We start from the raw sequence: 27,948 nt of genomic DNA on the forward strand, positions 1-27,948 counted from the left end.
TACAATGTATTTAAAGATTAGTCAATTTCGCTCAAACTTCAGGACATTGTGTCCTAAAGTTCGAATCTTATGTCCTGAATTTCAAATTAGCAGCTCAAAAATTCAGGATACTAAGCCCTTAATTTTTAAGTTTAGGATACTTAGTCGTGAAGTTTGGGTGAATTGGCTAATATTTAAATACATTATAAATTGTGAATATATTTTAAATAGCGGCCTTAAAGTGGCTATTGCTGCACTTCGCCGGTTTTTCTTCTTCTTAAAATTGTGAATTATAGACAAAAAAGTAGAATCGTTAATCAAAAGGAAATATATGTTATAAAATAAAGACTGTAAAGTAAAGACAAGTATAGAGAGAAACTGATATATTATTCGAATTCAAACTGATGTACATAATTAACTGAAATCTCTTCTATTTATAGAAGAAAGAAAGGTGCTGTGTAAGCTGCTGCGCAAGCTACTGTATAAGCTGCTACTACAAGCTGCTGTGTAAGCTGCTATTACAAGCTGCTATATAAGTTGCTACTACAAGTTGCTGTGTAAGCTGCTACTGCAAGCTGTTGTGTAAGCTGCTACTATACCAGATATGGATAATCTTCTACTGAGAGCAATGTTTATCCATAACGGAGTACTGAATGGATAAGCTTATTATACTCGATATGGATAATCTTCTACCTAGGATAATGTTTATCCAAAACCGGGTACCGAAGTGATAAGCTTCTTCAGGAAGCTTATTTCCAATAGAGTACTAAATGGATAAACATATTTACGGTGGAGTCTCATATGGATAAGCTTCTTCAGGAAGATTATTTACAACGGAATACTAAATGAACATCCATAATATAATATATTTATAACACTCCCCCTTCGATGTTCACTAAAAGATAATGTGTCTCATTAAAACCTCACTAGGAAAAATCACGTGGGAAAAAATCCTAGTGAAGGAAAAAGAGTACACATATTTAGTAATACGCATTGCTAGGTACCTCATTAAAAACCTTATAAGGAAAACCCCATGGGAAAAAACCTTAGTAAGGAAAAAAGAGTGCATCGCGTATTTTACTCCCCTAATAAAAACCTTGTTTCAAATATTTGAGTCTCCGTATTCCAATCTTGTATACCATCTTCTCAAAAGTTAAAGTTGGCAAAGATTTAGTGAATAAATCTGCTGGATTATCACTTGAACGGATTTGTTGCACATCAATGTCACCACTTTTCTGAAGATTGTGTGTGTAGAATAATTTTGGTGAAATGTGCTTCGTTCTATCTCCTTTTATAAATCCTCCCTTCAATTGGGCTATGCATGCAGCATTGTCTTCGTATAAAATTATGGGTCTTTTCTCACATTCCAAACCACATAATAAAATGAATTATTGATCTCAACTATACGCATTCCCTACTTGCTTCATGAATAGCTATTACCTCAGCGTGATTTGAAGAAGTAGCAACAATAGATTGCTTTGTGGAGCGCCATGATATGATAGTACCTTCATATGTAAATACGTAGCCGGTTTGAGATCGAGCTTTATGAGGATCAGATAAATAACCTACATCTGCATAACCAACAAGGTCTGCACTATCTTTGTTAGCATAAAACAAACCCATATCAAGAGTTCCCTTTAAATATCGCAATATATGCTTAATCCCGTTCCAATGTCTCCGTATAGGAGAAGAACTATATCTTGCTAGTAAATTAACAGAAAATGCTATGTCAGGCCTTGTAGCATTAACAAGATACATTAGTGCACCAATTGCACTGAGATAGGGTACTTCGGGACCAAGGAGTTCCTCGTCCTCTTCTGGAGGTCGGAACAAATCCTTATTCACTTCAAGTGATCGAACAACCATTGATGTACTCAATGGGTGCGCTTTGTCCATGTAAAAGCGTTTTAAGACCCTTTCTGTATAGGCAAATTGATGGATAAAGATCCCGTCTGCTAAATGTTCAATTTGCAATCCAAGACAAAGTTTTATTTTTTCAAGATCTTTCATCTCAAATTCTTTCTTAAGATATTCAATTGCCTTTTGGAGCTCTTCTAGAGTTCCAACAAGATTTATGTCATCAACATAAACAGCAAGTATAACAAATTCTGATGTCATTTTCTTTATAAAAATACATGGACAAATAACATCATTTATGTAACCTTATTTCAGCAAATATTCACTAAGGCGATTATATCACATGCGCCCAGATTGTTTTAAAATGTACAAAGATCTTTGTAATCTGATTGAATACATTTCCTGAGATTTTGCTTTAGGCAGTTTAAATCCTTCAGGGATTTTCATATAAATTTCATTATCAAGTGAACCGTACAGATAAGCTGTAACTACGTCCATTAGATGTATTTCAAGCTTTTCATGTAGTGCTAAACTGATGAGATATCGAAATGTTATGGCATCCATAATAGGTGAATATGTTTCATCAAAATCGATTCCAGGTCGTTGTGAGAATTCTTGTGCAACAAGGCGAGCTTTGTATCTTTAAACTTCATTTTTATCATTCCTTTTTCGCACAAAAACTCATTTATGACCAACTGGTTTTATACCAGCAGATGTTTGGACTACTGGTCCAAAGACCTCTCTTTTAGCAAGTGACTTCAATTCCGATTGAATTGCCTCTTGCCATTTTGGCCAATCAGATCTTTGTCGACATTCTTCGATAGATCGAGATTCAAGATCCTCACTATCTTGCATAATATTAAGTGCAACATTATATGCAAAATATTGTCCACCACTATTTCAGATCGATTTAAATTAATCTCATCACCGATCGAACTTATTAAAAGTTCCTCACTCACATGAGCTTCGGGTTCATTAATTTCTTCAGGAATCTCAGAACTAATCAGATTTTGGGTCTCTTCAGGAGATCCCTTCATAGTATCGTTTTGATCATTTGTCGATTTTCTTTTTCGAGGATTTCGATCCTTAGAACCCAAAGGCCTACCACGCTTCAGGCGTGCTTTAGGTTCACTATCTCTCATGCTAGTAGATGGTCCTACTGGGACATCAATTCGGATAGGCACATTCTCTGCTGGGATATGTGACTTAGTTATCCTTTTCAAATCAGTAAATGCGTCTGTCATTTGATTTGCTATATTCTGTAAATGGATGATCTTCTGGACCTCCTGATTACATATAGGGGTACGGGGATCAAAGTGAGATAATGATGAAATTTTCCACACAATTTCTCTTTTGATTTCCTTTTTCTCTCCCCCTAATTGTAGAAAATTTGTTTCATCAAACCGACAATCTGCAAATCGAGCAGTAAATAAATCTCCTGTTAATGGTTCAAGATAGCGAATAATAGAGGGTGATTCAAACCCAACATATATTCCTATCCTTCTTTGTGGTCCCATCTTACTACGTTGTGGTGGTGCTACTGGCACATATACAGCACATCCGAAAATTCGTAGATGGGCAATATTTGGTTCATGACCAAAAACTAATTGTGACGGAGAATATTTATTATAATGTGTCGGTCTGAGACGGATAAGTGATGCTGCATGCAAGATAGCATGGCCCCAAGCAGTAGTGGGCAATTTTGTTTTCATAAGTAGTGGTCTTGCTATCAATTGCAGGCGTTTAATAAATGACTCTGCAAGGCCATTTTGAGTATGAACATAAGCTATAGGATGTTCAACTTTTATCCCAACGGATAGACAATAATCATCAAAAGCTTGAGATGAGAATTCTCCGGCATTATCAAGGCGAATAGCCTTTATAGGATAATATGGGAATTGTGCCCTTAATCGAATTATTTGGGCTAATAGCTTTGCAAACGCCAGGTTGCGAGATGATAGTAGGAACACATGAGCCCATCTTGAAGATGCATCTATTAGGACCATAAAATATCTAAACAACCCACTTGGTGGGTGAATAGGTCCACATATATCCCCATGTATACGCTCTAAAAAGGCAAGGAATTCAATACCAACCTTCATTGGTGATGGTCTAGTGATCATTTTTCCTTGATAATAAACATCACAAGAAAATTCGTCATTTGTAAGAATCTTCAAGTTCTTTAATGGATGCCCACTCGAATTTTCAGTAATTCGTCTCATCATTATTGATCCGGGATGGCCCAAATGGCCATGCCAAAGCACAAAAGTATTTGAATCCGTAAACTTCTGGTTTACGATAGAGTGTGCTTCAATTATACTAATTTTTGAATAGTATAAGCCAGAAGATAAAGTTGGTAACTTTTCTACAATGCATTTCTGGTCAGAAATATTCTTTGTAATACAAAGATATTCCCTGTTCATTTCATCTATTGTCTCAACATGATACCCATTTCGGCGGATATCTATAAAACTCAACAAGTTTTTTCGGGACTTGGAGGAGAACAATGCATTGTCTATAATAAGCTTTGTTCCCTTAAACAGAAATATTATGGCTCTTCCGGAGCCTTCAATCAAACTTATATTACCAGAAATTGTTGAAACATTTGCTTTTTCCTTATGCAAATAAGAAAAGTATTTCTGATCGTTGAATATGGCATGAGTTGTTCCACTATCAATAACACAAATATCTTCATGATTTGTCTTTGATCCAAACATAATTTGAAGGTTATCCATATTCTTCAAAATAACATAAATAAAATATATTATAGTAAACATCATTATCAAAGCATAACTTTTATTTATGTGCAACAATTACATAACCATACTATCTATTACAAACAACAAAAATTAAAATATTTACATTTCTACAAATTCACTACCGATTACATGACTTGTTTCTCCTTCTGGGAGTGCAAAGTAATCAGCTACATCCAAATGCATGAAGTCTAAATTATCTTCAGAAATAAAATTTGCTTCAGCATTTTTCTGTCTTCTTCAGGGAGGCTTGATAAAGCTCAACCAGGTGCTTTGGCGTATGACAGGTACGTGATCAGTGCCCTTTTCCTCCACATCTATAGCATGCATTTTCTGCATTTGGCGCTTGCACCGCTTTATGCTTTTGTTCCTTCCCTTTTCCACTGCTGGTGGTGAGGAGGCTTCTTTGGTGCATTATTATTACCATGATTGGGGTTTCTTCCCCGACCACGGCCATGACCACGACTGGGGCCACGACCTCTTCCACGTTTAGCTTGGTGGAAGTTCGTCTCATTCACTTCAGGGAATGGACAAGAACCAATAGGTCGGCTTTCATGATTTTTCATTAATAGCCCATTATGTTGCTCTGCTATAAGAAGATGTGAGATAAGTTCAGAATACTTTTTAAATCCCATCTCTCGATATTGCTGCTGCAGGAGCATATTCGAGGCATGAAAAGTGGTGAAAGTTTTCTCCAACATATCATGATCAGTAATATTATCACCACATAATTTCAATTGGGAAATAATTCTGAACATAGCAGAATTATACTCACTGATAGATTTAAAATCTTGTAGCCTTAGATGAGTCCAATCATAACGTGCCTGTGGAACAACGACCATCTTCAGGTGGTCATATCTATCTTTCAAATTATTCCACAGTATGACTGGATCTTTAATAGTGAGATATTCCATTTGCAGGCCCTCATCAAGGTGATGGCGTAGGAATATCATTGCTTTGGCACGGTCTTGGTTTGATGCCTGATTTTTATCCTTGATGGTGTCTGCCAAACACATCGCAGCAAGATGAATTTCAGCATCAAGCACCCAGACATGTAGCTTTTGCCTGATATATCCAGGGCTACAAATTCAAGTTTAGAAAGATTTGACATTATTTAGGAAAAGAAAGTTCTTACCTCTAATACTTTCAAAGTATTTGCTCGAGATGTCAGAGTCTCGTGCTGATAACGTGTTATAAAATAAAGACTGTAAAGTAAAGACAAGTATAGAGAGAAACTGATATATTGTTCGAATTCAAACTGATGTACATAATGATCTGAAATCTCTTCTATTTATAGAAGAAAGGAAGTTGTTGTGTAAGCTACTACTACAAGCTGCTGCGTAAGCTGCTATTGCAAGCTGCTACTGCAAGCTGCTGTGTAAGCTGCTACTATACCAGATATGGATAATCTTCTACTGAGAGCAATGTTTATCCATAACGGAGTACTGAATGGATAAGCTTATTATACCCGGTATGGATAATCTTCTACCTAGGGTAATGTTTATCCATAACCGGGTACCGAAGTGATAAGCTTCTTCAGGAAGCTTATTTCCAATAGAGTACTAAATGGATAAACATATTTACGGTGGAGTCTCATATGGATAAGCTTCTTCAGGAAGATTATTTACAACGGAGTACTAAATGAACATCCATAATATAATATATTTATAACACTCCCTCTTGGATGTTCATTAAAAGATAATAGTATTATTTACAATAAACATGCATTATACATTAGTTGACGGGACTAGTATAGAGTCTTCGTTACTTTAACACAAAGGAAATATAAATACGTTAATTATAAAAACACCTCAAGAGAAAATGAAAAAAGACAGAGAGAGAAGAAAAAAGCAAAAGAGCAGACTTCACTCTCCCATCTCTCTCTCTCTTACAGATTTTCTCTCTCTACGCTTCCTTGTCTCCCTCCATAGATGATGTTCTTCTTCTGCTGAAACAGTTAATTTCACACAAAAAGGTGCATTTTTCTGGAACCTTTTCTTTTTATATTGAATTACTTTTTCCCATTAAAAAAATTAAGTTATTTATTTCATGTCATAATGGGTTGATCCTCTAATATATACATACATAAACATATTATCATTCCATCTCATTTTCTGAAATTTTCATTGGAATGCTTTCCTCTGATCTGATCTCTTTGTCTTGTCCTTTCTACAGCTTTATTAATTAATTTTTCTCAATTTTAATTAATCCCCAATTTACCAAATTGTATATGCATGTAGTTGTGGGATTATACTGGGTATGTAATGTAGTTGTGGGATTATACTGGGTATGTTGTTGTTGTTGTATATGCATGTAGTACATACATATACGTTTATACGTATTTATAAGAATCTCACTCACCTGAACATACATGTCATTAATGGAGATCTGGGTACGATTTTTAATCTTTTTTAATCTTTTCTTTTTGGGGTTTATGCAGAATTTCTTTGCAAAAAGCTTTACTTTCCCCATCGGTTCAAATCTTGTACAGCTCTGTACATAAATATGTTTACATAAAGATTTTAGGTGAAAATCTGGGGGTTTTCCCAGCTTCTAAATAGTTAAACTTCAACAGAGGAGCTCAAGTTTGCAGCATTGAGACGAAATTTTGTGACTGCAGTAAGTTGCACTTGTTTGTTTAAGTATATTCTGCAAAGTTGTCATGTTTTTTATAATTCTTTTTTATTAGCTTCTTGAAGTTTAAGTTTGTTAAGTGTGTTTTCTATGGATTAGTTGGATTATGTTGGATTGGGAATTTGAAACATTTTCATAATTTTGGAAATGGCTTCCTCGCGTTGGTTCTTTATTGTAAATCAAAATGAGCAAAGGAGTGTAAAGTTGGAATCTTTTTGTAGCCATAATTTTTCTTGATAACCGAGAAACTCACGAAGGTCATTGGCAACTCCATGGATAATTGGCCCGCTCCTCTGACCTTCTCCACTTAAATACCAGACTTTTGTTTGCGGCTGAGTTCGAACCCGTGTTGACACCTAACCCACACCTCACGTACTGCGTTCATATCACTAGACCAAAATTCTGGGGGCATTTGTTGCCACAAATTAGAGAAGGTTTTGAGGATACACACACACACATATATATATAGATATATGACTTTTCTTCCTCTCCTGCCTCTTGCTCCTCCCTGATTCCATTTCAGGTGAAGCAGAGCAGAGAGCAAATCTTTATCCACATTTCCCTTTCTTTAATGAATTTTCTCTTTTCTTTAGGCTTAAGTTGGCATTGATCAAGCAAAACTGAATCGTACACTAACCATAAGGTAGTCACATTCTGTAGGAAGCAAGAAAAGTGTCAAGGTGGAGTCTTGTTGCCAATGTCAAAATCTTCTTCCCCTGAATTGAGGGACAGGAAGGTTTCATCCTCTTCTCAGAAGACCAGGTCTGTTCCCCCCGTTCATGTGCATGCTAGATATGTCCATGTGCTGCTTGTGGGTTGGTTTAAATTTGTTCCACACGACTCTTTATCTTTTTTGCTTGAAGTTAAGTAGATTTTACTTCCCGGCTGCTGTGCTTTTCTGAATTTATCCCTCTTTTTTTTGTTTAAACTTCCAGTGAGGCCAATGAAACTGCTGAAATGGATGATCCGGAAAAGACAATGTCAAGGGTTGCTGAACTTATTGAGCAGCTGCATGGTAATAAATCTTCTTCACATGAAAAAGAACTTACTACAGCACGCTTGCTCGGCATATCCAAAGCAAGAAAGGAAGCACGAGGTCTTATTTGTTCGCATGGCCAAGCAATGCCACTATTCATATTCATTATGAGAAATGGCACTCCTTTGGCAAAAGTAAATGTTGCTGCAACCTTATGTGTATTATGTAAAGATGACGACTTGCGGTTGAAGGTTCTTCTAGGTGGATGTATTCCACCTCTACTTTCACTGTTGAAGTCGGATTCCACTGAAGCAAGGAAGGCAGCTGCAGAAGCAATTTTTCAGGTGTCATCTAGTGGACTTTCGGATGATCCTATCGGCACTAAAATATTTGTTACAGAACGTGTAGTACCAACTTTGTGGGAGCAGCTTAATCCAAAACAGAAGCAGGATAAAACAGTAGAAGGATTTGTGACTGGGGCTTTGAGAAATCTCTGTGGTGATAAAGATGGACATTGGAAGGCAACTCTTGAGGGTGGTGGGGTTGACATTATTGTAGGACTTCTTTCTTCTGATAATGCTTCAGCTCAATCAAATGCAGCTTCTCTATTGGCCCGAGTGATGTTGGCATTCGGTGATAGCATTCCAAAAATAATTGATTCTGGAGCAATCAAAGCTCTCCTAAGCCTCTTACATCAGAAAAATGATGTAACTGTTCGTGCCAGTGCAGCTGAGGCTTTAGAGGTTCTTTCTCTAAAATCAACCAAAGCAAAGAAAGCTATTGTTGACTCACAGGGTGTGCCAATTCTCATAGGGGCTGTTGTAGCTCCTTCCAAAGAATGTATGCAAGGCGAAGGAGGGGAGATGCTCCAGTGGCACACAATAAAAGCTTTATCCAATATATGTGGTGGAATGTGTGCCCTCGTGTTGTATTTGGGTGAGCTTTCTCAGTCCCCAAGGTTAGCTGCTCCTGTTGCTGATATAATTGGGGCACTTGCTTATGCTCTTATGGTCTTTGAGCTCAACGCAGAAGAAGAACCTTTTGATGCAACGAAGATTGAGAATATTCTAATAATGCTCCTAAAGCCACGGGATAATAAGTTGGTCCAGGAACGTCTCCTTGAGGCCATGGCAAGTCTTTACGGCAATGCTTATCTGTCAAATCTGGTCCACCAATCAGAATCTAAGAAGGTTCTTACGGGCCTCATAACAATGGCCAGCGGTGATGTACAAGAGTATCTGATACTCTCCCTGATACAGTTATGTTGTGATGATGTGAGTGTCTGGGATGCAATTGGAAAGAGAGAAGGGATTCAGTTACTGATATCACTGCTGGGGTTATCCAGTGAACAACATCAAGAGTATGCTGTTGAGATGCTTGCTATCCTAACTGACCAAGTTGATGACAGCAAGTGGGCAATCACTGCCGCTGGTGGGATTCCGCCACTTGTTCAGTTACTAGAAATGGGGTCTCAGAAGGCTAAGGAAGATGCAGCACATGTTATGTATAACCTGTGCTGCCATAGTGAAGACATCCGTGCCTGCGTTGAAAGTGCTGGAGCTATACATTCGTTCTTGTGGCTTCTCAAAAATGGTGGACCAAAGGGGCAAGAAGCATCAGCTAGGACCCTAACAAAGCTAATCGCGACTGCTGATTCGGCTACCATAAATCAATTGCTAGTATTACTAAAGGGAGATTCACCAAGCTCAAAGGCCCATATAATTAAGGTGTTAGGTCATGTGCTTACCATGGCATCTCAGAATGACCTTGTGCGTAAAGGGGCTGCTGCTAACGAAGGGCTAAGGTCACTTGTCAAAGTTCTAAATTCCTCAAATGAAAAGACTCAAGAATATGCTGCCTCTGTCCTAGCTGACATATTCAGCACTCGACATGATATTTGTGATAGCCTCGCAACAGATGAAGTGGTTAATCCTTGCATGAAGCTTTTGACTAGCAATACTCCAGTTGTTGCAACACAGTCAGCTAGAGCCTTGGGTGCTTTGTCCCGTCCAACAAAAGCAAAATCTACAACCAAGATGCCTTATATTGCTGAAGGGGATGTAAGACCACTAATTAAGTTGGCCAAAACTGCATCTATTGATTCTGCAGAGACTGCAATAGCTGCTTTAGCCAATCTGTTGTCTGATCCAGAGATAGCTGCAGAAGCACTGGCTGAAGATGTTGTTTCAGCTTTGACCCGAGTTTTAGGAGAAGGATCGTTCGAAGGTAAGAAAAATGCATCACGTGCGCTTCATCAGCTATTGATGCATTTTCCAGTGGGAGATGTACTGATAGGAACTGCTCAGTGTCGATTTGCTGTTCTGGCTATTGCGGAATCCTTAAAAGCGATGAATGCAGATGGAACTGATGCTGCAGATGCTTTAGATGCTATTGCACTTCTTGCTAGGACAAAACAAGGCACACATTTGTCGTACAACCCATGGACTGCCCTTGCTGAAGTACCGTCTAGTTTAGAGCCTCTTATACATTACCTCTGTGAGGGATCTCCCCTAGTCCAAGATAAAGTAATAGAAATTTTATCCAGGCTTTGTGGAGATCAACCAATTCTGCTAGGTGACCTGTTAGTATCAAGATCCAGGTCGATAGGTGCATTGGCTGATAGAATAATGAATTCTAGCAGTCTAGAAGTAAGAGTTGGTGGGACAGCATTGGTCATTTGTGCTGCCAAGGAACATAAAGTTCAGTCAATGGATGCACTTTATGCATCTGGATACTTGAAACCTCTTATATATGCGTTAGTTGACATGATGAAGAAAAACTCCAATTGTTCTTCCTTAGAAATTGAAGTCAGAACCCCTAGGGGTTTCACTGAAAGGACTCCATTTGGGGAAGAAAATGAGTTTGAGGTTCCTGATCCAGCAACAGTCTTGGGGGGTACTGTTGCCCTTTGGCTGCTATCAATAATTACATCATTTCATATAAATAGCAAGTCCACTGTTGTGGAAGCGGGGGGACTTGAGGCCCTTGCCGACAAGCTTGCTAGACACACTTCCACTCTACAGGTAGACCTTATACAAATCTCACTCGTGTGGTGTATGCTTCCCCCTGACCCCCTGGTTGCAGTATTGGGCTTTGTGCTGCACCCCTTTTTTCGAAGAACTTGGTTGGTTTTGACTTGGAAATAATAAGTGTTGATTGGCTAATTTTATTGAGTGCTTTTATTTTATGGACCTTGGCTCTGTTCATTCTTCTTTTGTGTTGGCTTTGGTATAGACTGATTGCAGGGGTCAGTACTGTAAAACAATTCAAAACAGTTGAATCTCTTTTACCTGACTTATTCACATGGCTAGGAAGTATTATCTGCATTAATTGCGTGCTTCTGGAATTAGGGCCAGCATTTATGTCCCACTTCCTGTGTTTAGATCACGATCAAAGCGAGTTCGTCGGAAGTGCCATCTCTAATCTTCCGTTATTTTCTGCTTTCTCTGTCTCTTTCAATTCACATTAAGGCGATCTTTATCACTATTATGTCTTGACATATGCTGGATCTTTTTAGAAACCACTTGAGTTGCTAAATGGAAAATTTACCGAGCACTTGAATATGCAAGTTTACCCTCTCATATTTGGCAACAGATATGAAAGTAAAGAAAATCAAAATTAAAAAAAAGAAATAAAGAAAAGGATAACCAAGTAACTGCTTCATTGTCACCTTTGTTCCATTCCAGTTGGAAGTAGTGACAGTTGACATGCTCTTTTTATGTTTTTATTTGGTTAAGCGAACTGAAGAAAAATTTGTTATGGCAGGCAGAGTTTGAAGATGCAGAGGGCATGTGGATCAGTGCGTTGCTTTTGTCTATATTATTCCAAGATGCCGACGTAGTATCCTCTCCAACAACCATGCGTTTTATACCCTTGCTTGCATATCTTCTGAAATCTGATGAAATGATAGACCGATTTTTTGCTGCTCAGGCAATAGCTAGTCTTGTTTGTCAGAGGGACAAGGGAATAAATCTTATTATTGCTAATTCAGGTGCAATTGCTGGTTTAGTGAGCTTGATTGGTCACATTGAAATAGATATGCCGAATCTTGTTGCTCTCTCCGAAGAATTTTTATTGGAAAGAAACCCTGATCAGGTTGCCCTGGAATATCTTTTTGAAATTGAAGACGTGAGAATTGGTTCCACTGCGCGCAAGACCATCCCTCTACTGGTAGATCTGTTAAAACCACTTCCGGATAGACCAGGTGCACCTCCATTGGCTGTGCGTCTCTTGACTCAATTTGCAGATGGTAATAATGCAAACAAATTAATCATGGCCGAAACTGGCGCGCTGGAGGCTCTAACAAAGTACTTATCTCTGAGCCCTCAAGACTTGACTGAGGCTACTGTTTCTGAGCTACTGAGAATACTATTCAGCAATTCTGACCTTCTCCGGTATGAAGCAGCCGTTAGTTGCACAATTCAACTGATTGCTGTTCTTCATTTGGGGTCAAGAAGTGCAAGGCTGAGTGCTGCTAGGGCTTTAAATGAACTTTTTGATGCTGAGAACATCCGAGATTCTGAAGCATCTATTCAAGCCATTCAGCCTTTAGCTGACATGCTTGGTGCTGCATTAGAAAGTGAACAACAAGTTGCTGTTAGCGCCTTGATTAAGTTGACCTCAGAAAGCGATTCAAAAGCATCACTGATGGCTGATGTAGAAGGGAATCCCCTTGGGAGTCTACATAAGATTCTTGCTTCTTCTTCTCCTTTGGAACTGAAAAGCGATGCTGCCGAGTTATGCTTTGTACTTTTTGGTGATCCAAAATTCAGAGCTTTGCCAATTGCTTCTGAATGCATAGAGCCCCTAGTAATGCTAATGCAATCTGATGCAGAACAAGCTGTGGAATCTGCAGTTTGTGCTTTTGAGAGGTTGTTGGACGATGAGCAGCTGGTGGAGCTTGCATCAGCGTATGATCTTGTTGATCTTCTAGTTCATCTGGTTTGTGGCTCAAATCAGCGGCTCATTGATGCGAGTATTTGTGCACTTATTAAGTTGGGTAAGGACCGAACTCCTCGCAAGATGGATATGGTCAAAGCAGGCATAATAGAAAATTGTCTTGAGCTGCTCCCAACTGCATCGAGTTCCTTATGCTCCACTATTGCAGAACTCTTCCGCATATTGACAAATAGTAGTGCTATTTCAAAAAACCCAGCTGCTGCAAAAATTGTAGAACCTCTCTTTATGGTTTTACTGCGGTCAGATTTTGGACTGTGGGGACAGCACAGTGCTTTGCAAGCTCTTGTAAACATTCTAGAGAAGCCACAAAGTCTTGCAGTTCTGAATCTTTCTCCTAGCCAGGTAATTGAGCCTCTCATTTCCTTTCTTGAATCCCCAGCTCAAGCTATCCAACAACTTGGAACCGAGTTATTATCTCATCTCCTTGCACAAGAGCATTTTAAGAAGGATATAACAACGAAAAATGCAGTAGTGCCTCTTGTGCAGCTCGCAGGCATTGGTATATTGAACTTGCAACAGACAGCAATTCGGGCTTTGGAAAATATCTCATTAAGCTGGCCAAAAGCAGTTGCTGATGCTGGTGGTATTTTTGAGCTTGCAAAGGTTATTGTTCAAGATGACCCTGTACCGCCTGTTGCCTTGTGGGAGTCAGCCGCTATGGTTCTCTGCAATGTCCTATGCTCTAACTCCGATTACTACTTCAAACTTCCGCTGGTGGTTCTCGTAAAGATGCTGCATTCAACAGTCGAGAGCACTGTTACTCTTGCGCTGAATGCACTTATAGTTTATGAAAAGACTGATATTTCAAGTGCAGAACTGATGGCTGAAGCTGGTGTAGTAGACGCCCTCTTGGATCTGCTAAGATCTCACCAGTGTGAAGAAGCATCAGGAAAATTGCTTGAAGCTCTTTTCAACAATGTCCAGATACGAGAGCTGAAGGTATCCAAGTATGCAATTGCACCTCTGGCACAATATTTGTTGGATCCACAGACTAGATCGCAATCTGGTAGGCTTCTTGCAGCTCTTGCTCTTGGTGACCTCTCTCAGCATGAAGGACTAGCTAGAGCGAGTGATTCTGTCTCAGCCTGTCGAGCTCTGATAAGTTTACTTGAAGATCAACCAACAGAAGAAATGCAAATGGTGGCAATTTGTGCATTGCAAAACTTTGTAATGCGCAGTAGAACCAACAGGAGAGCTGTTGCAGAAGCCGGTGGAATTTTAATGGTTCAAGAACTGCTTTTAGCCCCAAATTCAGAAATTGCAGTACAGGCATCTCTGCTCATAAGGTTTTTATTCTCAAATCACACGCTTCAAGAATATGTATCAAACGAGCTTATCAGATCTTTGACAGGTAACTTTTCACTACTTTTTTCTGTTTTATTAATTCATTAGTTTTTCTGGAAGCCTGTTGAAATGATGCCAGCCATGTCCTGTGAAGAACTATTATGGAAGTAAACATAAACCGACCAAAGCCTATCTTAAAATAATGTTATATATAATCTGCTAAAAACCCAGAAAAGAGTCTTCAGATGTAAATCTATGTTCCAATGTTTTACCTCCGGAATTTTATGCTGCAATTTTTCTTTATATTCTGATTTTAATGTCCACACAAGTTGAAGTTTGGGTTAAGGCTTGAAGCATTAAATTGACAGCTGTACTTTTTCAGTGTCACTTTAGGAGCTAGCACTTAATTGAAAGCTTTAGATTCTCGGTGTCACTTCAGAAGCTAGTTCTGTAAACTAAAGATAGTGCTAAGAATTGTACAGCAGCCAAAAGGAAAACATAAGCATACTAGATCGATAGACCTAAAGCCTAATGCCATAAAATAAAACAAACCCTGTATATGAAGCAACCAGATGTCAGACTGTTTCTGCAATGGTATGTTGTTTCCAGCTGACTAGTTTTGCTTGTAGCATTTCAAATGCAGCAGTAAATCTTTCTGATATATGATTTTGGAGGCCCAAATTTCCATGATCTGTTTCTTAAGATAACCAAATCCTAGATCTTTGTTGTGCTTTTTGGTCTCATCTCCATTCTTCTTGTCATAAAATGTAGTACAAGTATTTCTTTTTCTTCTTATCTGCCTAAAACATTATATAATTTCTTGAAATGCAGCTGCACTGGAGAAGGAATTATGGGCCACAGCAACTGCTAATGAGGAAATTCTGCGGACCATTCATGTAATATTTTCTAATTTTCCCAAGCTCCATGTTTCTGACGCTGCTACACTTTGTATCCCTCATCTTGTGGCAGCATTGAACTCTGGTGAGGCTGCTCAGGATTCAGTATTGACCACACTATGCTTACTCAAGCAATCTTGGTCAACCATGCCGATGGATGTGTCTACGTCCCAAGCAATGGTTGCAGCTGAAGCCATTCCCATATTACAGATGCTAATGAAAACTTGCCCACCAAGTTTCCACGATAGAGCAGACAACCTGTTGCATAGCTTACCAGGTTGTTTGACAGTCACCATCAAGCGTGCAAACAATTTAAAACAGGTGATGGGAGGAACAAATGCTTTTTGTCAATTGACTATTGGCAATGGTCCATCACGGCAAACAAAGGTAACAACTTTATGATTGTTGATGAAGTACAAAGATTTTTGTTATTCTGTAATCTGTTTCACTTTTGAAACCTTTTGCTTATCCTGAGATGACAGTTCTGTTCTATCACAGCCTATATGTGTATCAAGTACTCTGAGTTCCATGGATATCTGTAGATAATCATATTAAGAACATGCAGATTGCACACCAATTAAAGGAAGATCTCATGCTACGAATATTTCTGTGATATTTTTGTGTGGTTTCTTTTCTTTCCTTTTCTTTTTTTTTTTCATTTTCATTTTGGAATTTTACTCAACATGCAGTTTACTTGATTATATTTGCTAGCAATTTCCAACAGATCAAACTAAAATACTAAATTAAGTCTCAACGGTTAAGTATTAAAATTTAGCAATGTCTTAAAGAACCTATAAATTGAAAAGCTTCTTGTCCAGGTCAGTTACATTTCATATTGACAGTCCATGGTTTATGATTAGGTTGTGAGTAACAGTACGTCGCCAGAATGGAAAGAAGGCTTCACATGGGCTTTTGATGTACCGCCCAAGGGACAAAAGTTACATATCTTGTGCAAAAGCAAAAACACATTTGGGAAGGTAACTAGCTTTATGTTCTGAATGTCCGATGTGAAGTTTTTGTTCTTTACCCATTTAATTTCCAGCCACAACATACACCAGTTTTACCAACTGCATTGCTACTTTATAGTGAAAATGATATATAAAGTGGGTTTGACGCTATGAGGTGCGTCATTTGGCAATAGGATGAGATAATAGAATGGTCACTCCTATCGCACTCACCATTTCTGATGTATAGATTACTTTGTTTCAGAGCTCTATCGGGAGGGTAACAATCCAAATTGATAAAGTTGTTAGTGAAGGGACGTATAGTGGTCTTTTCAGCCTCAGCCATGACAGCAACAAGGATGGCTCATCACGGACGCTAGAGATTGAGATTACCTGGTCCAGTAGGACGTCCAGCGAAGGTGAGTGAAGGGAAGCAAGACTGAAGTGATGCAACTTGAGGAGACAAAGTCGGAGCTGGACCTGGACCTGGTAAAAGAACAATCTCTACACATTCCAGCCTAATGCAAGAGCTATTGGGAGTAAAGTCCAAGTTTTGTTGTATCTAAAAGCATTGCTACCTGTGGGGGTAACTGTAAAATAGTAAGATTTTTGCAAGCGCAGAGAAGTTGATAGAGGTTGCCACGGTACAAGGTAAGTCTTACACTTAGCTTTTAAGCACCAAATTGTACAGTTTCTGCAGTTCTTAGAAATACGAATATCAAATAGAGATGACGATGAGAAGAACGAATGATCCGTTTTTCCTCTTAAATCTGTTGTAATGCTCATTCTACGTCCCAGCAGTGTATTTGTGATGCAAAGTATTAGCAAATGCCAAAGCTGATCCCTGTGCAAAGGGCCTGGCGTTAAACTTTATTAGTTTCTCTTCATGGGTACCTCTTACTGCTTTCTGACTCAATTTTGGCTACGCAGGTTTCTTTAAACCCACCGAAATGGAATAAGGTCATTCAATCCTAATATAATTTAAAATTCTTGGATTTACAATTGTAACATAATTGTCATTACGACCAAAGCTCAAACGATGATTGAAACAAATCTAATCTTACGCAAAGGAATCCTTTAGTTAATCAAATTATTTAAATAAAATTCTCAACCCAAATTTCCTAAAGTGATTAAGATAGGTTAAAGCCCATTGTACGGGAAGGGAACTCCTGGAGCATATCGAACATGAAAAGATATGATAAAAGGTCAAGATACCATCCAAAAATTTCATGTTTATGTACTAACTATAATAAAAATACCATTTTCGACTTCTTTTCTATTTTTCTTCGTTTAAATTGAATATATACACCAATTTTTTCTTTTACGCAATCGCCAATGTGAAAGCACAGAAACTACACCTACTTCTACAAACATCCGCACATGCCCAGTCATTGATCATTTGACCTTGGTCTCTTTTGCACGTGCGACGGAAACTCAAAGTGGGGTCCATTTTCTTGCTCAAAACGGCTTTTGCAGGTACATGAATATATCCTGAAGCGGCGACATTTCATAACAGCCCTGGAACTGAGAACCTAGCAAGCCGTTATCTCCGACGTCCGGGATGGCATCCATGTAATTAAATTGAAGGTCCAGGGCAGTTTTCTCCCAATCGCTCAATTTCGGCTCGCTCTGAACTTCTCTCTCACACGTGAACTCCGACGACAGCACCTGCTCCGAGCAGCTGGAATCAGTGTGAAGCTTCGGCAGAGAATCTGATGAATCGAAGTATATAAAGTCACTGTAAACCTGCGACGGCCTTGTCGAGATCGGCAACGGCAGAATCTCTGGCTTCACGTCCACCTCGCTCGCCGGCGGCGACATTCCGACATTCATTTTTCGACTATTCAATTGGTTCTTCTCCATCGTACCCTTCTTATTGTATATTCGGCATAAAACCCAATCGTCTAGCTGTCAACAAAAAAAAAGAAACAACCGTTGGATCAGTCAAAAAATCAAATCACAATGGTCGAAAAAATCTCAATCTAAAATCACACTCACTTCACTCTCTTGATAGGCGATAAGAACAAATAATAATTTTCTATAATAACAAAGTTAAATACAGTACTAATTAATTCGGTTCATTTACCCACCCTTAAGCTATTGTTCTTGTTACGAGCAGATCGATCAACATGAGCAAGCCGATATTCGTGCATAATCCAATTCGTCTTTTCTCCTTTTGGAGCTTTGCCTGCGTAAAATACCAGAGCTTTCTTAATTCCGACAGGCTTCGGATGACCAATCGGCTTATCTGCACCCGTCGCCTTCCAATATCCATTTCCCGCAGCTCGATTCGGCCGTGAACCGTTCGGATATTTCCGATCTCGCGGTGAAAAGAAATACCACTCTTTCTCCCCGTATAACGCCAAACCTAAAACCACAAAAAGAAAAAAACATGAATAAAATAAAAAGCACTCAAAAAGTTTCAGCTTTGGGAAAATAAAATTCTTCGTTATTACAGAATGAATCATTTGCAGGAAATACCTGGAAGATCCCATGGGTCGTACTTGTACAGGTCAATTTCAGCAATAATCGGGACAGCAATCGGCTGCGACGCACATTTTCGACATAGGTAGTGCATCACAAGCTCTTCATCAGTCGGATGGAATCGGAATCCAGGAGGCAATTGCAATTCCACCGCTGCCATTCTTTTACAATGATTTTGACTTGCTGTATTTGTGTATTTATTTTTCTTTTGATTGATAAATGGAGTGTGTAGATACTGATTACAGCGAGAGGCGCTCTGAAAGTTGAAACTTAGAACACTAGAGGGAGAAGGGAATATATAGGAGGAGAGAAGGACACGTGGCTAGAGAAGGCGGCGGGTTCTAGAATAAACGTGTGTGATATACTGGGGAAAAAAAGTAAAATAAATATAAAAATAAAGAAGGAAGACACGTGTCGTCAAGTTAAGCGTGGGTGTAGAGCTATGGATAACCAATATGGGGTGAGTTTGCTGGGATTTTGTCACTGCTTACGCATTGAGATTTGGATGGAAGCGTTAGAAGAGAAGGTACGTGGAAATAGTGTTAAGGGGAGGGAGTAAAAAGCTTAGTGAGGTGGAGGTACATTCAGGGATTGACTTGACCAAGTTATCACTTTTAGGATGACAAAACATCTCTCTTTATTTTGTTTTATTTTATTTGTTTGTGATTTCTCATATGTTATTATTCCTTTTGTGAGATTTTGCTTGATTTCTCTTACCTAGTGTATAGGGTAAAATATGTTTATATTAAATGATCGCATCAAGAAGTGACACGTCGAACCGAAAATAGAAGATAGTTGGACTCGAAGGCAAAGATCCCGTCTGTTACCAAAGAGAATGACACTCATAAAGGTAAAATAAATGTTTGCCACCCGATAACATTTAATGAAGAATATCCTATAACATTAAATACACAACCCGTTATAAAGAATATGACATTCAATGCCTGCCGTTACACACTCTTCAATGACCCTCACAATTGACATTAAAGAGGGGCTTGATCCTAGAACCTTGTTTTCTAGGTACAACTATAAATAATGAGCTTTATTACCATTGTATTTACACGAATTTTCTGGCAAATACACGCTACATTTTATTCAAAGCTCAATATAATTTTTATCTTCTTATTTGCTGATATCGTTGCTATTGTGTACGGAAGTCCTGCTCCCAGAATTACTATTTCTGCTATTTTATCTTCATCTCAAGGCTAAGTATCATATTTTTATCTAATTCATCTATTATTTTAGGATCAAATTAATTCATTTGTCTATAAATCACGTATAAATTCAACTGTACCGTTTTACGGGTAAACAGTTTGGCGCCCACCATGAGACTTAGACAGTTGTGTAATTAAGTTGGTCCTTGCCTCTTTTACTAACGTGTTTGATTATTTGTTCTTAGCAAAAAATCATAGAAAATGATAGATAATGATGTTAACAACACACACAACCTCGAAGCCCAAGAAAATCAGCCTCGACACGAGCATTTAATTTGTGATACCCGTAGTGAGTGGAACGAGGCCACTCTGGTCCACGAAAGGCGGTACTCGCGACATGTTCGAGAGGCAACTCCTGATGATGCTGAAGAAGAGCACGTCATCGAAGTGGTAAGGGTATTGCAGGAGCAGCAGGAGGCCATTTTAGGTTATCTCACACGGCATGATAAGATTATGACAGAACTGAAGCAGGCGTTATTGGGTGCTTCCAATAACGTGAATGGACGAGGTCTAGTTTCTCCCGGTGCTCCCGCAAATCAAACAATGCTAAGGGTCGACAACAACACCCCGAGGGGTGAGGTCGGCTTCGATGGGGCCGGGGGAAGCGGATTCGGTCATAACAATGAGAGCGATCGCTTCAAAAACGAGCTCATACGGTTTATGAAGGAAGTGAACGCCCGCTTGTACCAAATTTCGGGCGCACCACCAGTCAGACTCAAAGAAGTACACTCAAGTGCCGCACAAACCAAGCACGACACCAAATTGATCCCAAAGCGGTTTAAAATTCCTGATGTGCCGAAATATGATGGGACTTTAGATCCCCAAGAGCATATCACCACCTATACAATGGCGGCGAAGGGGAACGATTTAGCTCCCCACGAATTTGAATCAGTTTTTCTGAAGAAATTCGGATAGACTCTCACGAAGGGAGCCTTGACCTAGTATTCGCTTTTGCCTAAGCATTCCATAGATTCCTTCGAGGTGCTCGCTAATTCTTTCATTAAGGCCCATGCTGGAGCCAGAAAGATACAAGCCCGAAAGGCTGATATATTTAGGATTGCACAGGTAGAATCCAAGTTGCTGCGAGAGTTTGTAACCCGGTTCCAAAAGGCAAGGATGTTGCTACCGGCCGTTCCGGATAAATGGGCGGCTGAAGCATTCACCAAGGGTTTGAATCCACGAAGTTCCGATGCTTCCCGGAGGTTGAAAGAAAGTCTGCTCGAGTTCCAAGCGATAACTTGGGCATATGTTCTTGAAAATGTTGGTTTATGTTTAGTTAACAATGACATGCTGAAAATGTTGGTTTATGTTTAGTCAACAATGGCATGCCAATTGGAAGAGTTGGTGGAAAGAGTTGGTGTGGATGCTAGGAGGAAGCTTCCTCCTTTGATGTCACCCATGACATCAAGAGGAGGTAGTTTGATGTCACCAATGACATCAAGAGGAGGTCTTTACCTCTATAAATAGATGCACTCCTTCACTTGTAGAAATCATCCCAAAATAATACAATACATTGTAGTGAGTAGAGAGTTAAGAGAGAAATTCTCTTAAGTGTAATTGGGAAATCTCCCCTTCCTTTGTTAATATTAAAAGGGCAATTGTTCTCTGGTGGACGTAGGATTATTTTGATCCGAACCACGTTAAATCTTGTGTTCTTTCTTTTACGTTTCCGCTAACAATTGGTATCAGAGCGACAGGATTCTTTAACGATCCAAGGAGAAAGAACAAGCAAATATGAGTTCCATGAAGTTTGAAATTGATAGATTCAATGGACGCAACAACTTCAATATCTGGAAGATCCAGATGATGGCGTTACTGCGGAGGGAAGGTTCAATCCATGCTATTGACGGAAAGTATCCTACGGATATATCAGCTCCCGACAAGGAGAAGATTGAAGGGGATGCATTGAGTGCAATCCAACTATCCCTTGCACCTAACGTGCTTTGTGAAGTGAGTACGGGTACCGAAGAGACGGCCAAACAGTTGTGGGAAAAGCTAGAAGGGCTATACCAAGACCGATCAGTGACAACAAGAATGTTGTTACAACGGCGTCTTCACACATTTAAAATGGGGTCAGGTACTTCGTTACAAGATCATTTAGATGCGTTTAATAAACTTGTCATGGACTTACAGATTGCAGGAATTAAAAGGGAGGAGGAGACGCTTGCATGTGCTTTGCTATTTTCATTGACTTCAGGATATCGTGATATTGAGAATTCAATGATGTATAGCAAGGAGCCTATCAAGCTTGAGCAAGTGCGGCAGGCACTTAACTCTAGTGATGTGCGGAGGCACATTGAAGGAGATAGAGATGACCAGGCAAGTGGCCTCTTTGTAAGAGGCCGGACTAGCCAACAGGGAAAGACCAAATCAAAGCACAGATCAAAGTCTCGTGTGAACAAGAAGAATATAGAGTGTTGGGGTTGTGGCAAGAAGGGGCACTTTGAACGAGATTGCCCAATGTCAAAGTCTAAGGAAAAGGCGAGTGCATCTACAGTTGAACAGGTACATAATTTTGATAATGATTATGTACTAACAACATCGTGTAATAATAATAGTAGTTATGAAAACAAATGGGTGTTAGACTCTGCTTGTACTCTGCATATGACGTTCCGAAAAGACTGGTTTAGCAGCTACGAGAAAAGTGGAGGAACCGTAGTAATGGGCAATAATGCAACTTGTGCAATAGTTGGCATTGGCTCAGTTCGGGTTCGCTGCCATGATGGAATCGTGAGGACTATTACACAAGTCCGTCATGTTCCTGATCTGAAGAAGAATTTGATCTCCTTGGGTACTCTGGATGAACAAGGCTACAGGTACATGAGCGAAACAGGAACTATGAAGGTGACTAAAGGTTCTTTAGTCATGCTGAAAGGCAAGCTGGAGAACGGCCTTTACACATTGGCCGGAAGCACCATTGTTGGCTCTGCAAATGCATCTACAGTGCAGTTATCTAATGATGACAAGGCAAGACTATGGCACATGAGACTAGGTCATATGAGCGCACGTGGACTGGAGATGTTGAGCAATCCTAAACTTTTGGAAGGTGAGAAGATCAGCATGCTTGACTTCTGTGAGCACTGCGTTCTAGGGAAGCAGAAGAAGGTCAGCTTCAGCACTGGCAAACACAAGACAAGAGGAGTGCTAGACTACATCCATTCAGATTTATGGGGTCCTTCTAAACTTCCATCGAAGGGCGGAAAGAGCATTTAAAGAGTGGAAGATTTTGATTGAAAATCAAATGGAGCGGAAAATCAAGTATCTTCGCACAGACAATGGCTTGGAGTTTTGCAATGAAGAGTTTAATGAATTCTGCAAGGTTCATGGGATCTCAAGACATAGGACTGTCAGGCATACCCCACAGCAGAATGGAGTTGCCGAGAGAATGAACAGAACTCTTCTTGAAAAGGCTCGTTGTATGCTCCTACAAGCCAAAATGTCCAAAGTATTTTGGGCTGAAGCAGTTCACACTGCTGCTCATATTGTCAATCGATCTCCAGCATCGGCAATTGACTTTAAGACTTCGAATAAGGTATGGTCAGGTGAACCCTCTAACTATTCATACTTACGAGTATTTGGGTGTCCAGCTTATTATCACGTTAATGAAGGAAAGCTTGAACCAAGGGCTAAGAAGGCCATATTCGTAGGGTATGTGGATGGAGTAAAAGGGTACAAACTTTGGTGTTTGTCTTTACTCAAATTTATAGTTAGTAGAGATGTCACCTTCGATGAATCCTCTATACTTGATCCCCGTAAAGTTTCCGTGGAGTTTTCAGGAAACAAGAACAACGAGCAGGTGGAGCTTCCGGTGGAGCTTTCCAAGGAAAAGGATCAAGAGACTCAGGTTAAAGATGAGTCAGAAGATGTAGGCGTTGAAGAACTTGCTGTCAATGAACCATACACAATTGCGAAGGGGAGGGAGAAGAGGCAGACACGAGAACCGGAACGCCTTATAAATCAAGCAAACTTGATTGCATATGCGTTCGTAGCTGCACAAGAAGAGATTAAAGATCTGGAGCCCTCCTCGTATATTGAAGCAACTTCTTGCAAGGATGCCGCACAATGGCGGTTAGCCATGACTGAAGATATGGAGTCTCTTCACAAGAATCAGACATGGGTCTTAGTGAAAAGACAAAAGGGGAAGAGGACAGTTGGATGCAAGTGGGTCTACCGAAAGAAAGAGGGAATTCCTGAAGTGGAAGATGCTAGGTTCAAGGCGAGATTGGTTGCAAAAGGTTTCATCCAAAAGGAGGGAATTGACTACAATGAGATTTTCTCTCCGGTCGTGAAGCATAGCTCAATTCGCGTGCTACTAGCATTGGTTGCACAATTTGACTTGGAGCTTCAACAGCTTGATGTCAAAACTGCTTTCTTACACGGTGATCTAGAAGAGACAATCTATATGGATCAACCTGAAGGTTTCCTAGCTGAGGGAAAAGAAGATCACGTATGCCAACTAAAGAAGTCTTTGTATGGTTTGAAGCAATCCCCTAGACAGTGGTACAAGAGGTTTGATGCATTCATGACTACACATGAATTTTCAAGGGGTGCATTTGATAGTTGTGTGTATCACAAGAAGATGTCTGGTAACTCAATGATTTATTTACTCTTGTATGTTGATGATATGCTTATTGCTGCTAACAACATTACAGAGATAAATGCTTTGAAGAAACTATTGAGTAAGGAATTTGACATGAAGGATTTAGGAGCTGCAAAGAAAATCCTTGGTATGGAGATTTCAAGAGAAGACGATGTTGTACATCTTTCTCAGAAGAGGTATATTGAAAGGGTTCTCGAGAGATTCAATATGCAAACGTGCAAGCCTGTAAGTACACCATTAGCTCCTCATTTTAAACTTTCAGAGTCACAAATGCCTCAGTTTGAGGATGAGGTGGAGCATATGTCAAAGATTCCTTATGCCAGTGCAGTTGGTAGTATTATGTATGCTATGGTATGCACACGTCCAGATATTGCTCAATCTGTAAGTGTGGTAAGTAGATACATGTCCAACCCAGGAAAGAGGCATTGGGAAGCTGTCAAGTGGATATTGAGATATCTCAAAGGAGCTTCTGGTGTTGGTCTTACCTTTCGAAAAAGTGGTACAGGTATTTCAATTCTCGGTTATGTGGATTCTGACTATGCAGGAGATCTTGACAGAAGAAGGTTCACAACCGGATACATCTTTACCCTCGTTGGCAGTGCCGTCAGTTGGAAGTCGACTTTGCAGTCGATTGTCGCTTTGTCTACGACAGAAGCAGAATACATGGCAGCAGCGGAGGCGGTAAAGGAAGCTATCTGGTTGAAAAGTTTAGTAGCGGAATTGAGTTTGGTTCAGCTGGAATCAACTCTTAGATGTGATAGTCAGAGTGCTATTCATCTAATGAAAAATCAGAGATTTCATGAGCGCACTAAACACATTGATGTCAGATTTCATTTTATTCGAGATGTTATTGATGAGGGAACTATCAAGGTCGTGAAGGTTATCACAGACAATAATGTTGCAGACATGTTGACCAAGATAGTCCCGCTCGCTAAGTTTGCACACTGCAAGGACTTGGCGGGGGTGTGCATCAACTGATGCAACTCCGAAGAGAACAGTTGCTAGGTGGAGGTGGTATGTTCAACAATGGTTTGATTCTTCTTGTTTCTTACAACGGGGTTGCCCAGTAAGCTTAGAAGTTTTGGCCAGAGTTGTTCACACGCTCGAAACGCAAACCAAGGTGGAGATTGAAAATGTTGGTTTATGTTTAGTTAACAATGACATGCTGAAAATGTTGGTTTATGTTTAGTCAACAATGGCATGCCAATTGGAAGAGTTGGTGGAAAGAGTTGGTGTGGATGCTAGGAGGAAGCTTCCTCCTTTGATGTCACCCATGACATCAAGAGGAGGTCTTTACCTCTATAAATAGATGCACTCCTTCACTTGTAGAAATCATCCCAAAATAATACAATACATTGTAGTGAGTAGAGAGTTAAGAGAGAAATTCTCTTAAGTGTAATTGGGAAATCTCCCCTTCCTTTGTTAATATTAAAAGGGCAATTGTTCTCTGGTGGACGTAGGATTATTTTGATCCGAACCACGTTAAATCTTGTGTTCTTTCTTTTACGTTTCCGCTAACAGTTCTCAACCGATACAAGTCAAAGATAAAAATTGAGGATGATTGGCTCGGTTTCTCGATGTTAGTTAAGGGTCGGGACCGGAAGAAGAGTAAAGAGAAATTAAAAGATCATTTCATCACGGATCGACGGTCTTCGAGGAGCCAGTTTTTTCCCTATGAACGGGCCGAAGGATGCGACAGAGGTTTTCGATCGACGGATAGGTTCATTACCGATAGAAGAACTGATCGCGGCCGGAACAAGAGCTCGTCATTGGACAAGGAAACGTCTAGTTCTCGAGATTCTTCCTACCCCAGACTTTTAGAATATAACTTCATTGTTAGTGTAGTAGAGTTGGTGTCGCTATGAGGAATATTAAAGAAGTACGATTCCCGAAGCCAATGAGATTCGATCCCAGCCAGAGGGATCCTAATTCGTGGTGCGAATATCACGGGACGAATGGTCACCATAATGGGAACTACCGGTATCCGCGTGAAGAAGTGGCGACACTGCTAAAAAATGGCCATCTCACGAAATTCTTAAGTGACTGGGCTAAAAATAATTATGGTCACAATCGTGTCAACGCAGAGCCCTCAAAAATAGGAGAAGATCCCCCGCGTCGAACGATCAACATGATTTTCGGGGGGAACAAGATTAACGGGGTTACTTTCTCAGCAGTAAAAAAGACGAAGATATTAGTAACCCATACCAAGAGACTTTGGGGAGTCGCTGAAGACGACATCACTTTCACGGAGGAGGACATAGATGGATTGTTTCTACCGCACAATGATGCATTGGTAATCTCTCTAAATGTATTTGATTTTAAAATTAAACATGTTCTGGTGTCTCCTGGGAGTTCGGCCAATATTATACAATGGAGAGTGTTGGAGCAAACCAAATTCACCGGAAGCATCATTCCGGCCATAAAACTCCTCGCCGAGTTTAACCTGGCAAGAGTAACAACACGAGGAGAGATCCTGTTGCCCATGAATGCCGAATGGGGTGATGAAGATGACCCTTTTCGAGGTGGTGGTTGGTGATATGGGCTACAATATTATCCTGGGAAGACCATGGTTGCATGAGATGGAGGTTGTGCTGTCGACATATCACCAGTTGCTGAAATCCCTGACTCCCAAGGGAATTAAACAAATAAGAGGTGACCAACCGGCGGCAAGGGAGATTAATGCAATTTCGGTCTCCAATAGCAAAGGGAAAGAGCATTCGACATAGTAGTTACACGAACCAGCGCCTTCTCCCTAGTTAAACAAAGTCAACCAGAGGGAAGAGGTGTCAGACTCTTATCAGGTGCCAAGGTATTTCCAGGTACCAGAAGAGACATGCGCAACAAAATCCACATTTTGAAAAATTCTTGGAGATTGAGGTTAACCCCGATAAAATCAAATCCATCGAAGACATATCGGACCAGCTATCAAGTGTAAAAGAGGTTCAAAGGCTCATAGGGAGATTGTCCGCTTTGAGCAGGTTCATTTCTCGGTCTTCAGAGAAATGCCATTATTTCTTCTCGCTACTCAAAACGAAGAACAACTTCGAATGGATCCCGGAATGTCAGCAGGCTTTGATGGATTTGAAAAGGTGCTTGTCAAGTCCTCCGTTATTATTGAAGCCGGAGGAAGGCAAAAAATTATTAATGTACCTAGCAGTCTCGGAGGTAGAGGTAACCGCTGTTTTAGTTCGTGAGAACGAAGGCACACAATCTCCCATTTATTACGCTAGCAGAATTTTAACGGGAGCAGAAACACACTACCGACATTTGGAGAAGTTGGCCTTAACCCTCGTAGTCGCCACTTGAAAGTTAAGGCCTTATTTCCAATGTTACCCGATAGCTATGGTGACCACCTTTCCCCTGCG

At 40.0% G+C, this 27,948-nt stretch overlaps 3 protein-coding genes across 7 annotated transcripts; 2 read left to right on the forward strand and 1 right to left on the reverse strand.

Moving 5' to 3' along the window:
• The first annotated feature begins 6,405 nt into the window (after positions 1-6,405).
• On the forward strand, positions 6,406-17,178 carry LOC107823370 (protein CELLULOSE SYNTHASE INTERACTIVE 3-like). Of its 4 annotated transcripts, XM_075232918.1 has the most exons (8): positions 6,406-6,567; positions 7,033-7,211; positions 7,887-7,988; positions 8,162-11,225; positions 11,968-14,512; positions 15,277-15,728; positions 16,202-16,318; positions 16,551-17,178. In XM_075232918.1, exons 3-8 carry the CDS (start codon positions 7,924-7,926, stop codon positions 16,710-16,712), a joined length of 6,405 nt encoding a protein of 2,134 aa, XP_075089019.1. In that variant the 5' UTR covers positions 6,406-6,567; positions 7,033-7,211; positions 7,887-7,923; the 3' UTR covers positions 16,713-17,178. The 4 variants fall into 4 exon arrangements, with proteins under 4 accessions (XP_075089019.1, XP_075089022.1, XP_075089020.1 ...); XM_075232919.1 differs by lacking the exon at positions 7,033-7,211 and having other exon boundaries at positions 6,422-6,567; XM_075232921.1 differs by lacking the exons at positions 7,033-7,211; positions 7,887-7,988 and having other exon boundaries at positions 6,412-6,567.
• Positions 17,179-17,557: 379 nt separating this feature from the next.
• On the reverse strand, positions 17,558-19,132 carry LOC107823371 (NAC domain-containing protein 2). Of its 2 annotated transcripts, XM_016650007.2 has the most exons (4): positions 18,767-19,132; positions 18,376-18,653; positions 18,032-18,193; positions 17,558-17,953 (listed from the first exon to the last, which is right to left on the reverse strand). In XM_016650007.2, exons 1-4 carry the CDS (start codon positions 18,927-18,929, stop codon positions 17,744-17,746), a joined length of 813 nt encoding a protein of 270 aa, XP_016505493.1. In that variant the 5' UTR covers positions 18,930-19,132; the 3' UTR covers positions 17,558-17,743. The 2 variants fall into 2 exon arrangements, with proteins under 2 accessions (XP_016505493.1, XP_016505492.1); XM_016650006.2 differs by having other exon boundaries at positions 17,558-18,193.
• Positions 19,133-26,444: 7,312 nt separating this feature from the next.
• Positions 26,445-27,119, forward strand: LOC107761705 (uncharacterized). The gene has a single exon (XM_016579959.1). It carries the CDS (start codon positions 26,445-26,447, stop codon positions 27,117-27,119), a length of 675 nt encoding a protein of 224 aa, XP_016435445.1.
• The last annotated feature ends 829 nt before the right edge of the window (positions 27,120-27,948 follow it).

The sequence above is a fragment of the Nicotiana tabacum genome, chromosome 16, assembly GCF_000715075.1.
Source record: "Nicotiana tabacum cultivar K326 chromosome 16, ASM71507v2, whole genome shotgun sequence".
Classification (NCBI taxonomy): Eukaryota; Viridiplantae; Streptophyta; class Magnoliopsida; order Solanales; family Solanaceae; genus Nicotiana; species Nicotiana tabacum.

Excerpts from the sequence above, each read along its gene's own strand:
- LOC107823370 (XM_075232918.1), top strand. The coding sequence starts at position 7,924 with ATGTCAAAATCTTCTTCCCCTGAATTGAGGGACAGGAAGGTTTCATCC. Across the intron at positions 7,989-8,161 it reads TCCTCTTCTCAGAAGACCAG|TGAGGCCAATGAAACTGCTG; the intron begins GTCTGTTCCCCC and ends TTAAACTTCCAG. Across the intron at positions 15,729-16,201 it reads GTCCATCACGGCAAACAAAG|GTTGTGAGTAACAGTACGTC; the intron begins GTAACAACTTTA and ends GTTTATGATTAG.
- LOC107761705 (XM_016579959.1), top strand. The coding sequence starts at position 26,445 with ATGAGGAATATTAAAGAAGTACGATTCCCGAAGCCAATGAGATTCGAT.
- LOC107823371 (XM_016650006.2), bottom strand. The coding sequence starts at position 18,929 with ATGGCAGCGGTGGAATTGCAATTGCCTCCTGGATTCCGATTCCATCCG. Across the intron at positions 18,654-18,766 it reads CGACCCATGGGATCTTCCAG|GTTTGGCGTTATACGGGGAG; the intron begins GTATTTCCTGCA and ends TTGTGGTTTTAG. Across the intron at positions 18,194-18,375 it reads ACAAGAACAATAGCTTAAGG|CTAGACGATTGGGTTTTATG; the intron begins GTGGGTAAATGA and ends TTTTGTTGACAG.